Source organism: Panthera onca, chromosome B3, assembly GCF_046562875.1.
Source record: "Panthera onca isolate mPanOnc1 chromosome B3, mPanOnc1 haplotype 2, whole genome shotgun sequence".
Classification (NCBI taxonomy): Eukaryota; Metazoa; Chordata; class Mammalia; order Carnivora; family Felidae; genus Panthera; species Panthera onca.
In genome coordinates, this window is record NC_138344.1 from 121,740,485 (window position 1) to 121,754,032 (window position 13,548).

The following is a 13,548-nucleotide window of genomic DNA, read 5'->3' on the forward strand; positions in this document are numbered from 1 at the left end:
TACCATACAATGATTTACCGGTAAAACCCCACGTGTAAGTGGGCCTGCACAGTTCAAACCCATGTTGTTCAAGGGCCAGCTGTAGCTGGGAATGAGGGAAGAAGGCATTTACCAGTGATTTATAAACCAGCCACTAGGCTGTGCATTCTTTGAAGGCCAGGGCTCTGGTCTTGATCAGCCTTGTGCTTTGTTCAGTGACCAACTCTTGTTCGCAGTTGGCGCTCAACACATTTATATCGAGTGGAATAAAGCTTTGGGAGTGTAGACAAGGGAGCAGACTCCTCTAGGTATCAGCCTTGTAAGCCTCTTACCTTCCAGGGGCCTCAGTTGCTCAGTTCTAAAAAGAAAGGGTTGGCCTAGGTAATCCTCAAGCCTCCTCCATGTCTGAGATATCTGGAAGCCTGTAATTTCCTGATTTCACCAAGAACATGGGGACTTTTCCTAGACTTTTGGCCAAGGGACCCAGAATCAAAACTTAGGCTGTTAGAGCAAACATAAATGTAAAACGATGTTTACTTGTGGTAATACATTTATCCAACAGCATTTGTTCAACTAGTCTTTACTGAGCATTTACCTGTGTATCTGGCACTGTAAAAAGGGGCTGGGGATGCAGTGATGAGCAGGAAGGACAAGCCTCTGTGTTTATAGAGCTGAAATTCTAGCAAAGAGGAGATAGTCCACCTACCAGGAAACAAATGAGTGAGGTAATTTCGGATAGGATAATTTTGTTATGATGAATAATTGAGAGTTCCTGGTGGGTGGGGCAGCCTTCGATTAGGGCTCTCTGCAGAGGTGGCATTTGTGCAGACTGACAGGAGGAAGCCGGCCAGGCTAAGATCTGGGGGCAGAGCATCGCAGCGGAGGGGTTGTCTACTTCTCTAGACACACTGCCTCTGTCAGGGGCCGGCAGCTGCGGGACCGGGTGGATGAGCAATATTGAATGTCCAGGTGCTAAGCCTCTCTTTTCCTTGGTTCACAGACAGCTGTCATCAGTTATGACTATCTCACCTCCTTGAGGAGTGTCCCCTATGGTTCAGAAGAGTACTTGCAGCTTCTATCCAAGGTAAGGAACCACGGGCCCAGCTGAGCCAGGCCAAGACTGGGTGGTAAGTCCTGAAGTACCTGCCAAGCCAGCGAGCTTTCTGTGTGGAGCTGAAGGGGGGCAGGGGCTGTGCGAGGATCGAGGCTGGAGGCTTGGAGGCAAGGAGCAGAGGATCTTTCCTCATTGGAGGTGTTTTTGTGCTGATGGGCCAGGCTACCAGGCTGACATCAAGCTGGATCCTGTGATACTGAGGTTATTAATCTACAAGGCACTGTTGGGGAGGCTGGTGTATGTTTCTGGGGAGCACAAGGTGTCTGGGATGACTCAGGAGGGATGAAGGCTCTGTTCCTGAGATAACTCAGTTGGCTTCTGAAGTGCTTTGTCAGGCAAAACCCAGTTGAAAGAGGTTAATTGCTTTCCTGTCCTCTCAAGGCTACACTGGGGCTTCCTGTTAGGCCTCTGAGTGGAGCTGTTGACCCCACTCCCTGTCTCCTCACTTGAAACAGTCAGTTGATTTTGATGCTACAATGAGATGAGTTGGGGCATCACACAAGAGGGCATTTTTTTGGATGTGAGTTGAGTTTGGGGTCAAGTGTAGATACTTTTGGTTCCTCCAGAGAGAGGTTTGTGATAGATCTGTATGTCTTTGCTCAGCCTGCAATGCCCTTGGCCCCTTAGAAAATCTCTAGTCATCCTTCTGGTCTCAGCTCAAATACCTCTCCTCCGTGACACTTTTCCTTCTCAATCATTCCTGGTGGATGGGGTAATTAATTTTAAAGTTTTTATTTAAACTTTTCATTATACAAATTCCAACCATTAACAAGAGTAGAGAGAATAGTATAATGAACCCTATGGAACTATCATCCAACTTCAGACATTATCAACATTTTGCCAATCTTGTGTCATCTACTCTATTCATTCATTTATTTTTGCTGAAATATTTAAATTTTTAAAAATATTTATTTGTGAGAGAGAGACAGAGAATGAGTGGAGGAGGGCCAGAGAGAGAGGGAGACACAGAATTTGAAGCAGACTCCAGGGTCTGAGCTGTCAGCACAGAGTCTGATGCGGGTCTCGAACTCCTGAACTGTGACATCATGACCTGAGCCAAAGTAGGATGCTTAATGACTCAGCCATCCAGGAGCCCCTTTGCTCAAATATTTAAAAGCAAATCTTAGGCATTATATTATTTCATCTGTAACTACTTCACTTTGTATCTCTAATAGATAAGTACCTTAAAAAAACTATGATACCATACTCCTAATTAACAAAATTAATAATATGTCCTTAATTTCTTTTTTTAATTAAAAAAATTTTTTAATGTTTATTTTTAGAGAGAGAGAGACAGAATGTCAGTGGAGGAGGGGCAGAGAGAGAGAGGGAGGCACAGAATCTGAAGCAGTTCTAGGCTGTGTCAGCACAGAGCCCGACGCTGGGCTTGAACTCATGAGCTACATGATCATTACCTGAGCCAAAGTTGGCGCTTAATGACTGAGCCACCCAGGAGCCCCTGTCCTTAATAATTTCTAATATCTAGAGTATACTCAAATATCCCTGGTCCCCAAAATGTTTTGTTTTTTTTTTAAAGTTGGTTCATTGCAATCTGGATCCAAATGAAGTGGCATATATTGCATTAGGAAACAGCAACCAAAATCTTCTCCAATCTATAATATCTCTCTTTCCTCCTCCCCCTCCTTTTTTGAGCTATTTGCTTATTGAAGAAAGCAGATCATTTGTCCTGTAGAATTTTGCATATTCAGGATTTGGCTGATTGCGTCCTCAAAGTGTTGTTTAATGGGAACTAGATTCACCTGGCATGCGATTCCAAGTTTGAACATAGAAACATTTGAACATAGAAAATGATCCTCCTCCTGCTGTTCTTCACATAGCTAGTTTTCCTGCCTGGGAGTGATGATCATCTTGTCCTGTGTATCCTTCCAGAGATATCTTCCTGTTTGAATTTAATCATTCTGTCGCCTTTATTCCTACGAAAGATGATAATTGGTTACATGTCTCTCACTTTAGAATATAGATTCTTTTAGGCCAGGGATTGGCTCATCTTTTCCATATTTTCTACTTCTAGAGATGATGCCTAGGACTGAGTTGACTTAATATCTGTTTCAGGCTGCACCCTGCTAGCTCCTTCCTTGGGAGAGGACCTAGAAAGGGTGCTAGGTTTGTATTCGGAAGACCTGAGTTTGTGCTCTGTCTTTGGGATGGTCATTTAGCCTTTGGAGCTGCCATTTTCCTTTCTGTAGACTGCAGTTGGCTATGCCACATATTGCAGATTATATAGATATCTGAGAGGGTGCATTGTGAAATGTAAATGTACAGCAGGTTTCAAAAGTAAGTCCGATGTCTACTGGGAGATGTTCTCCCATGAGGACAGAGACTTGGTCTGTCTGTGTATCTCCATGTCTGTAGCACCTACAGCAGTACCTCAGACATGGTAGGTCCTGAATAAAGGTTTGTTGAACAAATGAATGAACGAAATGTTAGTTTGTATTGGAAAATCTCAAAGCCCTCCATTTCTGGGACTTAATGCCAAACTTCTGCTTTTCCCGGCCCCTCTTTCTCCATCTAACCAGTGCTCCGGGCCTTGGGGCCCCCAGAGTGACATTCTGCACAGAGGCCAGGCCGAGACACAGGGGCAAGTGCTCTGCAGAGGAACAGGGGATGGGTGATGTGCAGACAGTTGCCCTCACGTGTAAGTCATCTGAAAGACAGTGGTGCCGCAGCTCCTGGAGAAGCTGACGACTTTGGGGGTTGCAGGAAGGAAGGTGCAGTGTGATATTTGACAAGAGGGCAGCATGTGGTAGTTGGCACTGATAACAGGGGTGCAGACTGGTCCCTGGGAGTTGTGCCTGGGAAGGCGAGCTGGCTGGCACTAAAGAGCACAAGTAAATACTGCAGGAGTGTGTTCTTCCATTGGAACACTTATCTGTTCTTGTCTTCGTGACTGATAAAAGAATGAGTGAAGGGTAAAACATAATTATCTCACCTGTCAAGCCAGTGTCCCCAGGTCCCGGAGTATGCTAGAGCCAAGAGACAGTGACTTAGAGAAGCACTTTTAAGGTTGGCGCTCATCTGGCTGGTATCTCAGTGACTCAGCTTCACATCAGGAGGGGGTAGGAGTCAAAGTGAAGTAGTGTTTTTTAGGGACTCAGTGGCACTTTGCTGGGCAGCTGAGGGGGTGTGGCAAAGCCCCAGGGCTTTGGAGAACCAGACTCTCGGTGTCCAGGATGCTTATAAACAGAGATGACAGGTGTGAACCAGTATGTCCACAGGCAGAAAGAAGTAACAGCTGGTATGGATGTCCAGACTGGACTGGAGGAGGCGGGACTGCGTTGATTCTGACCAAGGGGTTGGGGTGTGGTAGACATACATTAAATTTTCAGTTCAAGAGCCATTCTTGTTTTGGGAAGTAGCATCCAAAACTTCTTTTGGGGACCCACTCATATTTCATGTAGTCACCATGAGGTTTGAGTGAGGCTCACCCCATCCTCAGCTCCAAGAGGGGGCACTTGACTTAGGTCATCCATAGAGTCCATTCCTCTGGTCCTAGAGATTGGTTCAAGGACGGGCACTTGAACCAGTATTGGTCAGTGAACATCAGGTCCAGGACTTTTGGGGGTATCCCCCACAGGACACTGCCTTTTCTGCTGTATTAGCTGTGGGTATAGGATGTTGACTCGAGCTGCTGGAAGCCATTTTGCCACCATGAGGGGAAAACCTGTCTGTGAATGGAGTCAGTATTGTGGAGAGAAGTAGTCATTTGAGTCCCTAGATCTTGCTGAGCCTGAAATAGACTTTCTAGGTATATGTGCCAGAAAATTCTTTTTTTTTGCTCCAGATGGTTTGAGATCAGTTTTCTGTTACTTACAATCAAATGAATCCTGATACATTGGGGATTCTTGGAGAAGCATGCTGGATTTTTTTTTTTAAAGTTTATTCATTTATTTTGAGAGAAACAGAGAGAGAGAGTGCAAGCAAGGGAGGAGCAGAGTGAGAAGAGGACATAGGATCCAAAGTGGGCAGAGAGCTTGATGCGGGGCTTGAACTCATGAACCATGAGATCATGACCTGAGCTAAAGTCAGGTGCTTAACTGACTGAGCCACCCAGGCACCGCATAAGAAGCATGCTGGATCGTGAAACACAGTTAAGGTTTTGATCACAAAAGGTCTGGTAATTCAAAGAAAGAAATGAAATAGAAATTCCAAGGTCTAAATAGGGTGAGGAGAGGTTTGCATTGTGCAGAGTAGTATTTGAGCCATTTTGGCCCTGGAGCCAGGTTCTTAGGCTCATGATCTGCCACCAAGCACCTGCACTTCCCTGTCTGTAAAGTGGGGGCCGTGACCTTTGCCTCAGCTAAATTTGTAAGAGGTGAGAAGCTTTATTTAATTAAATACTGTGGATTATTTAATCTAGCCAGAGAGGAGATCAAAGTGCACAAGGGTTGCCTCAGCGACTCCTTATCGTTTTGATGAACAAATTAATGATTTCCTATTTTCCTTATTTCTCCATTTGTTAATTGGCATTCTTTTGTGAACCATCCCTTCTCCTTCAGTTGTTTAATTATTTTTGTCACTGTGAACTCATGGATATTTATTTTATTCTACAGGTACCAATCCAAAGCAATCATCAGTTCATTGTTCCAATTATTCTAATTTTGGTCATTAGGAGCTCTTTCAGGTTGATTCCTGTGTCCTTTTGTATGTCTCAATTCTTTACTGAGCACTATCTTATCTTTTTTTTCTTTTTTTAATTTACATCCAAGTTAGTTAGCAAAGAGTGCAACAATGATTTCAGGAGTAGATTTCCTTATTGTCCCTTACCCATTTACCCCATCCCCCCCTTCCACAACCCTCCTGTAACCCTCTGTTTGTTCTCCATATTTAAGAGTCTCTTATGTTTTGTCCCTGTTTTTATATTATTTTTGCTTTTCTTGCCTTGTGTTCATCTTTTCTGTGTCTTAAAGTCCTCATGAGTGAAGTCATATGATATTTGTCTTTCTCTAATTTCACTTAGCATAATACCCTCTAGTTCCATCCACATAGCTGCAAATGGCAAGATTCCATTCTTTTTGATTGCCGAGTAATACTCCATTGTATATATTTACCACATCTTCTTTATTCATTCATCCATCGATGGACATTTGGGCTCTTTCCCTACTTTGGCTATTGTTAATAGTGAGCACTATCCTATCTTTCTAAGCCCCAGACTCCTCTTGTATTTTCCTTGCCCCAGCCCCAGCCCCAGCCCCAGGATCAATCACTTCTCCAAAGAGCCCTGGCTCCTTTTCTTGGAGAATGGTATTTAGAAACCAAGATGTTGGTGCTAGGTCTGCGTTTTGCTCCCAGAGTGCCATTGTTTCTAGGCCCTCCCAGAAGACAGGGCTAGGAAATATATGTATGTGTACTTACTCATGCATACACACACTCATCTATTAAAAAACCATGAGTTCATACTGATATCTCCAATTTCAATCTAACATCATAGAGTTTATTTTAACTTTCTCCCATTCCTTATGTGTAACTTCTCTGACAGTGAGAAACCTGCCTCTTATTATCTATAATATATTCATGTACACTTGTTCAACCCTAATATACCCTAAGACAGTTAAGACTCCCGAGGTATATCAGAGCAGAGAGAGTGGCCCAAGCTAGGTGAGATTGAATGAGTTAAGTGAGTATTTGAGCTGGGTTTGGAAAGGGGGTAGGGTTAAAACATGTAACACTGTGGACAGGTGATTTTGGCTGAGGTTGATGGGTAAAATTTTGGGGATTGTCTATAAGAAACAGAGATTAGTTCGATGTTACTGGGGACTAGGGTATGGGTGAGTGAAGGGGCATAGTGGCAAAGAGAATTAGAGCTAGGTCACAGAGGGACGAGAGGCCAAGTTTTATACCAGATGTAGTAGGGAGCTATGGCAAGTTCTTGGGTAAAATATTTTAAGCCTTCAGGGAATAAGAATGCTTAAAGTCATCAGTCACTGAATATTTTTTTGTGCTTCTGCACTATAGACAATGAGTAGAAGCATGTGAGCCAGAGGGTGGGGGGAGACCAGGGGGAGAGAGAGGGAGGTATAGGGAAAGAGTGAGATCACAGGTGGTGCATCTTTCTTTGTTAATCAGAGTCCTAATGTAGGAGGGACCTCAGCTGCTGCTGTGACTGGGAAGTTTTTTTTTAGCCGAATCCAATTTCTTGTTTCTGAGTAGGTCACTGGGCTTCTGTTGTATCAGATGCTTCAGGTCAGCAGTGTGTGTGTGTGTCATATTAATTGTTCTAGTACTTACGACTTGGGCCGGAGGAGGTAACAATTAATACTCTTTTCCTCTTTGTCTGAGAAGCCAAACCAAGGAGATGCAGGTCTATGCCAGGAAGAGCTCAAAATGTCGGCTTTATTACTGATAAATGCTGGGCTGGAGCCTGTGTCTTGGGTCTGTGAGCAAGTAGGCTTGTTGAACTTTCACTCCTGAATTTAAAAATTTTTTTTTTTAACGTTTATTTATTTTTGAGACAGAGAGAGGCAGAGCATGAACAGGGGAGGGGCAGAGAGAGAGGGAGACACAGAATCTGAAACAGGCTCCAGGCTCTGAGCTGTCAGCACAGAGCCCGACGCGGGGCTGGAACTCACGGACTGTGAGATCATGACCTGAGCCGAAGTCGGACGCTCAACCGACCGAGCCACCCAGGCGCCCCTCACTCCTGAATTTGATAGACTTGCCACGCAGGCACATTCGTGGCAGGACAAGCCTCTCACATGGGAGCCTGCCTCTTAGGGCAGGGAAGGGCTGAGTATCAGTGTCCTGTGGGTGTGTACAGATCCCAAAAAGGGAGGGGAGTGGAAGGGGTGGACTGAGCATGAAATGTTTCCTTTCCCAAACTCACCATTCTGATTGCTGATTCGTCCTCCCACGGGGAGTGAGAGGGAGAAGAGAGGTCAAGAGCAGTACACCCCTAGTGGGGCTCCTATATAACTTAGAGATAGGAGGTTCACCAGCAGTACTTACCTGCAGATAAGAGGTTGCTGTAAGAACCTTTTGTGCCCATTAAATTCTGCTAACATTTATACCTGACCTTGTTTAGGGACACGGCAGCTTTGGGCTTGGGTGTGGGATAACAATTTCAACATTACTGAAATCTGCATTTAGAGGGAAGGATCATATGTTGTCAGCTTTTAGAACCATGGCATGTGGTAGGGTGTTTTGGGGGAAAAGGATACTGATGAGAGGAGTGGAGTAAGGGGCTTAGGTGGGGGGATAACTCTATTTATAATTATGTCATTGACCTTGAGAAAGATATTTTCAGCACGAGTTAGCTCAGGCCTCTGATGTACAGACAGAACTGAAGGTCTAGAGGCGTGATAGGATTTCTTTAAGTGCCCCCCCTCCCCTGACCCTGCAGTTTTGTGGCAGATCTTGGGCTTGGACTTGGACATCTAGATCTTGCCTGATCTCATGTTCTTTGCACTTTAACACCTGGTTGTCTCCCTGTTTATCCATTTGCAACCTGGGGGAAAGCACCAAGTTGGATAGAAAGTGTAACCAAAGTCGCCTGTGCAGCCACTCTTGCCAACCAGCTGCTGCTGCTGAGTTGCTTCTCCCCTGGCTCCATTCCCCTGGTGTGAGCCCTGAGGCTGTGGTCCTGCTGGGATGGGTTTGGAAACACAGAGGAGGAGGAAGAAGGGCCATAGAACCTCCTCCTGGGAATTCCTTTTTTTTTTTTTTTTTTTTAAGTTTATTTATTTTTGAGAGAGACAGAGATAGTGTGATTAGGGGAAGAGCAGAGGGAGAGAGAGAGAGAGTCCCAAGTAGGCTCTGCCCTATCAGCATAGAGCTCCATGCAGGGCTGGAAGTCACGAAACCATGAGATCATGACTTGAGCTGAAATCAAGAGTCAGATGCTTAACTGACTGAGCCACCCAGGTGCCCCGGGAATTCCTTTTTGTATTTAATCAACCAACCAAAGAGTTAATTCAACAAATATTTGGAATTTGCATTTCCTAGTGGAGGGAGGTATAGACCCTCCAAAGGAATCCGTAGATGCTAGCTCCTTGCTTTGGGAAAGGGTTTCAACTCGTAAGCTATGGAACAACTGCCAGTTTTGAGGATAAGTGTGCTACCAGCTTAGTGAAGGTATGATGACTCAAGAAGTGTTTTAAAGATCTTGTTGCCCAGCAGGGGGAACTGTAGCAGTGTCTGGCTCTTCAGGCATATTCTCTGAAACCTGGGGACTGTCCTGGCCAAAGCAGGACATGTCTTCACCGTTCTTCCAGCCATCTGTTTCAACAAACCTTAACTGAGCCTGCTCTGTGCCAGGGCTTGCATGAGGCTCAGCCTCAGAAGATGTAAAGGGAAATAAGACTTGACCTCTGCCCTCCAGTTGCTCACAGTCCAGTGGGGGAAGCAGGGGTGAAATCACCAGTTGCAGAAGGATCGATTTGTCTTCATTCCAGCTTTGGCTCCTGACAGCAGCTAACTTCCAGCCAAGGAGTGGGGGGTGGGGAGGGTAAGAGCCTTGCATGGGAGGGGCTCCTAACCCATCTTGGGGGGTGAGGGTGGAGTGCATACCTAGGAAGGCCTCCTCTGGTGTAGTGGTATCTACTTGGGCCACTGTTCCTCTGTGTGTGCACGGTAAACCTGGTGTGGAAGCTTTTGGTGAGTTTTCATGTATTCTGTCCCTAAGACCCCCTTTTGCTGCTTTCATTTCTCATCCTGGAACATTTGTCAGAAAGTCTTCTATACAGAAGAGGAGGAGAGAAATGGAATCCTTGCTGTCTTGGTGACTGGCTTTCTCAGAGTTTGTGATAATTTTTGCCGGAGCATGAGCTGCATTTAATTTGCTCTGCTTGGGTCATCTAAGGACCAGGCCTGTGGAACAGGGAGCCAGAGTCTGAAATGGCAGCCAGTGCCTCCTTTTTAGCTTTCTGTGTACCCAGACCTTTCTGAGTACTGCATTGCAAACCTGCAGAACTTTCTGCAGTGGCCCTGATTCGGGAAGAGTTCCACAGAAGTAGGAACTGGGACCTAGGCATGGTCTGGGGAGAGATGTGGCAGGTCTCCTTCTGTCCTTGGGGACCCTGGAGGGAAATGTGGCTTGACTCGGGGTTCTCCCTGGAGGTTGCACTCGCTGTGCGGTGGCTTCTCTGTAGTTCTCAGACAAGGCGTGCAAATGTCAAGTTGTCTTCTTGATTGCTCTAGACTTATCAGCCACCTATGGACCTGCATACCCCTTGTATTTTTAAAAGCATGTGAAATGTATGAGACCTAAGGAAAGGTATAGAAAATAATTTAGTGGTCACTCGTATACTCACTGCATAATTTCAGAAACAATCCTTACCCATACAATTTTAGCCTCCTGGGTACTACCCTGATTCCAGCCTTCCTCCTACAAAAGCAGAAGCAAGCACTATTTTGAATTCATTGGTTGGCCTTCCTATGTACTTCTTTGTAACCAACTATTCATGTATTTATATGATATTTTTCATCCTGTTGACTTTTTCCTTTACTTGGTTTTGTTCTAAGGAAAATTACAGGCTTGATAGACTAGCTGTCTCTTTTTTTGGGGTCTGCATATGCAAATAAAAAGTGCCCTGGGTACCACCTGAAATTGCTGCTTATACTGTCTTTGTGCACGCTATCGCTGGTGCCAGGTCACCCCTTGAAGAAGCAGGCTGCAGCATCTGTAGCAGATGCTGGGCCAGACTCTGGCTTGCACCCATCCTTGCCTCGGTCTTTCCCCTGCTGGGTGTCGCCACTCTGTCCAGCTCTTCTCTTGTCTTAGCTCACCCTATTTATCTCCTGAGGCTGATTCAGACTTGAAGCTGCCTGATAGGATGGTATTTGCTGCTGCTCAGAAACCATGATCTCTTTCCAGAGGCCACAGCTGAAATGAAATAAAATAAGCCCTTGTGTTTCTGGTGATGGGATGCCATTGCCATGTGCTGGGCATCTCTCTGTACTGGTCAGAGCAATTAATGGCATTAGCCAGTTCCTCGTTTGCCTTACACAGGCTGCCTGGGCACACAGGGCTGGCTTCTTCCTGCCACAGACCTGATCACCACTTGCCCCTGCTTCCTGGTTCTTGTGGGGGGGTGGAGGAGGCCAGAGTGCCCTGCTTCTCAGGGATAGTGCTATGTTAACGTTAGCCTACATCAAATGGGGCAGGAGCTGGAGGAACCTTAGCTGGAGAAACTGCCCTTGTCCATCTCAGACTCCATCTCAGACTAGCTGTGCTGGGCTTCTCATTACTTTATTGCTTTCCCCACTGAAAACCTCACACCGTTGCCTTTCCTGCCCTGGATTGGGTGATTCCACTACGACCCAGCTGTTTTCTACTTGTGCTGAACAGTGCTGGGGAACGGGGTAGTGCTGGGGAGTGGGATGATGCTACGTGATGAGAGATGCCATAAACTAGGACTTTCTTACTGCAAAGGTAATTTAGTACTGCAATGGGTTACCAGGGACAGCTGTGAAATCTGTATCTGGAAGGGCAGCTTTCCAGAAACAGAAGAGATTCTGTCTGTCTGTTATGGAGGTGGGAATGTGACAGCTCACTGGTGGTTTCTAACTTGTCACACGATCAGAGACCCCTGAGGGTCTTATAAAGTGCAGAGACCCCTGAGGGTCTTATAAAGGAGCCTTATAAAGTGCAGATTCCTAGACTCTGTACTCTAAAGATTTGTTTCCAGTGATTCTGGGGTGAGGCCTGGAAAGCTGTATTTTTAATGAGTTCCCCAGGCAGGCTTCTGATGTTAAGAACAAGTGTTTACATTGATTGAATCCTATGGGAAAGGCACTGCACTAAGGGTTCTTTCTATATTATCTCCTTTAACTTCACGACAATCTGAGGTAGATACTATTGTCATCATCTCCATTTTACAGATGAAGAAACAGATTAAGTAATTTGTCCAAGGGTCTGTGGCTAGTAAGCAGGTGTATTAGCTTCCTGTAATTGCCATAACAAGTTATCACCAATTGGGTGGCCAGTGACAACAGAAATTTATTCTCTCATGGTTCTGGAAGCCAGAAGTCCAAAATCAAGGTGCTAGTGGGGCCGTATTCCTTCTGGTGGCTTCAGACACGCCTTGTGGCTGCATCACTCCAGTCTTTTCCTCTGTCTTCTCTTGCTTATGAGGACACTTGTCATGGGGTTTAGGGCCTATCTGGGCAATCTAGAGAGATCTCATCTCGAGATTCTCTGTAGTTACATCTACAGAGGTCCTTTTTTCTGAATAAGGTCATAATCACAAGTCCAGGGGGTTAGGACAAAGGCATATCTTTTGGAGTGCCACCATTCGACCCACTACAGGGTCTTCGATTTAGTCACAAATAGTGTGGCTCCCAAGCCTGTGTTTATAACTGTGTGACTCCTGGCTCTCTGATCTGGACTGGATGAGCTTCAAGGGTTCCTCCAGACCAGCAGCCAAGGCATGGGTTTCCTTATTGTGCAAGGGAGTTTGGGCTATTTGTCAAGTCTTGACAAACCAGTGCTTTCCTTGCCTTCTCTCCCACCCCCTCAGCCCTCTACTGTTGTTCCTGAAACCCTTTGAGCTATTTATTCCTGACTCCGAAATTCTCACATCTTCATGTACTCAGGAGGTTAGGCCACAGGGGCTGTGAGGCCTAACTCCTACTGGCAGGGGTGGGATGCATTTCTCCTGCCTCAGCGTCCACGTCTCCAAAATGGGAATTGCTAGAATAGCAGGGGTAGATGGAAGGCCGTGAAATAACTAATAAAGTTGGTGGAAGGCAGTCTGCAGCTATAAGGTTGATGGAGACGCTTGTTAACCACACTAATAATCTAAGAGCCTGTTCTTGATTTCCCCGCTTCTCACTGTCTTGGCCCCAAGCAGCTATTTTCTACCAAATTAAAATCCACTCAGCTCCCTTCCTGTCCCTGAATAAAAACTACCCTCAAAGCTCTTGCCTGTTACAGCAAGACTTTTTAATAGACTTTTCCTTGTAGAACCGTGAGACATATGTCCAATTAGCAGAATAACTTCACTTAAATATACAAATAAACTGTTGACTGATAATGGTGCGACATATGTGAGGCTAATTTAAGGCAACGTGTCTCGGAAGCTGGGGTACTGCCCCCTCCCTCACCCTCAGATCCCATGCCCCACACTCTGTAGGACGAAGAGGGATGTCTCCAGGCTCTGCCTGATCACAGTGCAGAGCACCTAAGCCACTCACTGTTCACACAGCCAATTATGTAGCAAATTTTAATTGAACACCTGCTATGGGCCAGGCACTGTGCGAGGTGCTAGGTATACGGTGGTCTATTCTCGAGGGGATAGGAGATATTTAACAGCGGTGGAACTCATGAGAACATCCTTTCCAGGAGGGCAGGTGTCTGTTCTGCTTGCTGCTGTATCTTCAGCACTTAAAACAGTGCTTGGCACACAGTGGGCTCTTTTTAGTGCATCAGTGAGTTAAATAAACAAGATAATGTTGGCTCTTGCTGAATGTCCAAAAAGAGATAAACTGTGGTCATGGAA

At 45.6% G+C, this 13,548-nt stretch overlaps 1 protein-coding gene across 5 annotated transcripts in view; it reads left to right on the top strand.

Moving 5' to 3' along the window:
* Positions 1–13,548, top strand: part of ADCK1 (aarF domain containing kinase 1) — a 152,838-nt gene that overhangs the window by 43,745 nt on the left and 95,545 nt on the right. For all 5 annotated transcript variants that reach the window (XM_060620416.3, XM_078447955.2, XM_078447954.2 and 2 more), the window contains one exon: positions 980–1,063. In XM_060620416.3, the coding sequence (XP_060476399.2) occupies positions 980–1,063 (84 nt within the window). The remainder of the gene's footprint in view (positions 1–979; positions 1,064–13,548) is intronic.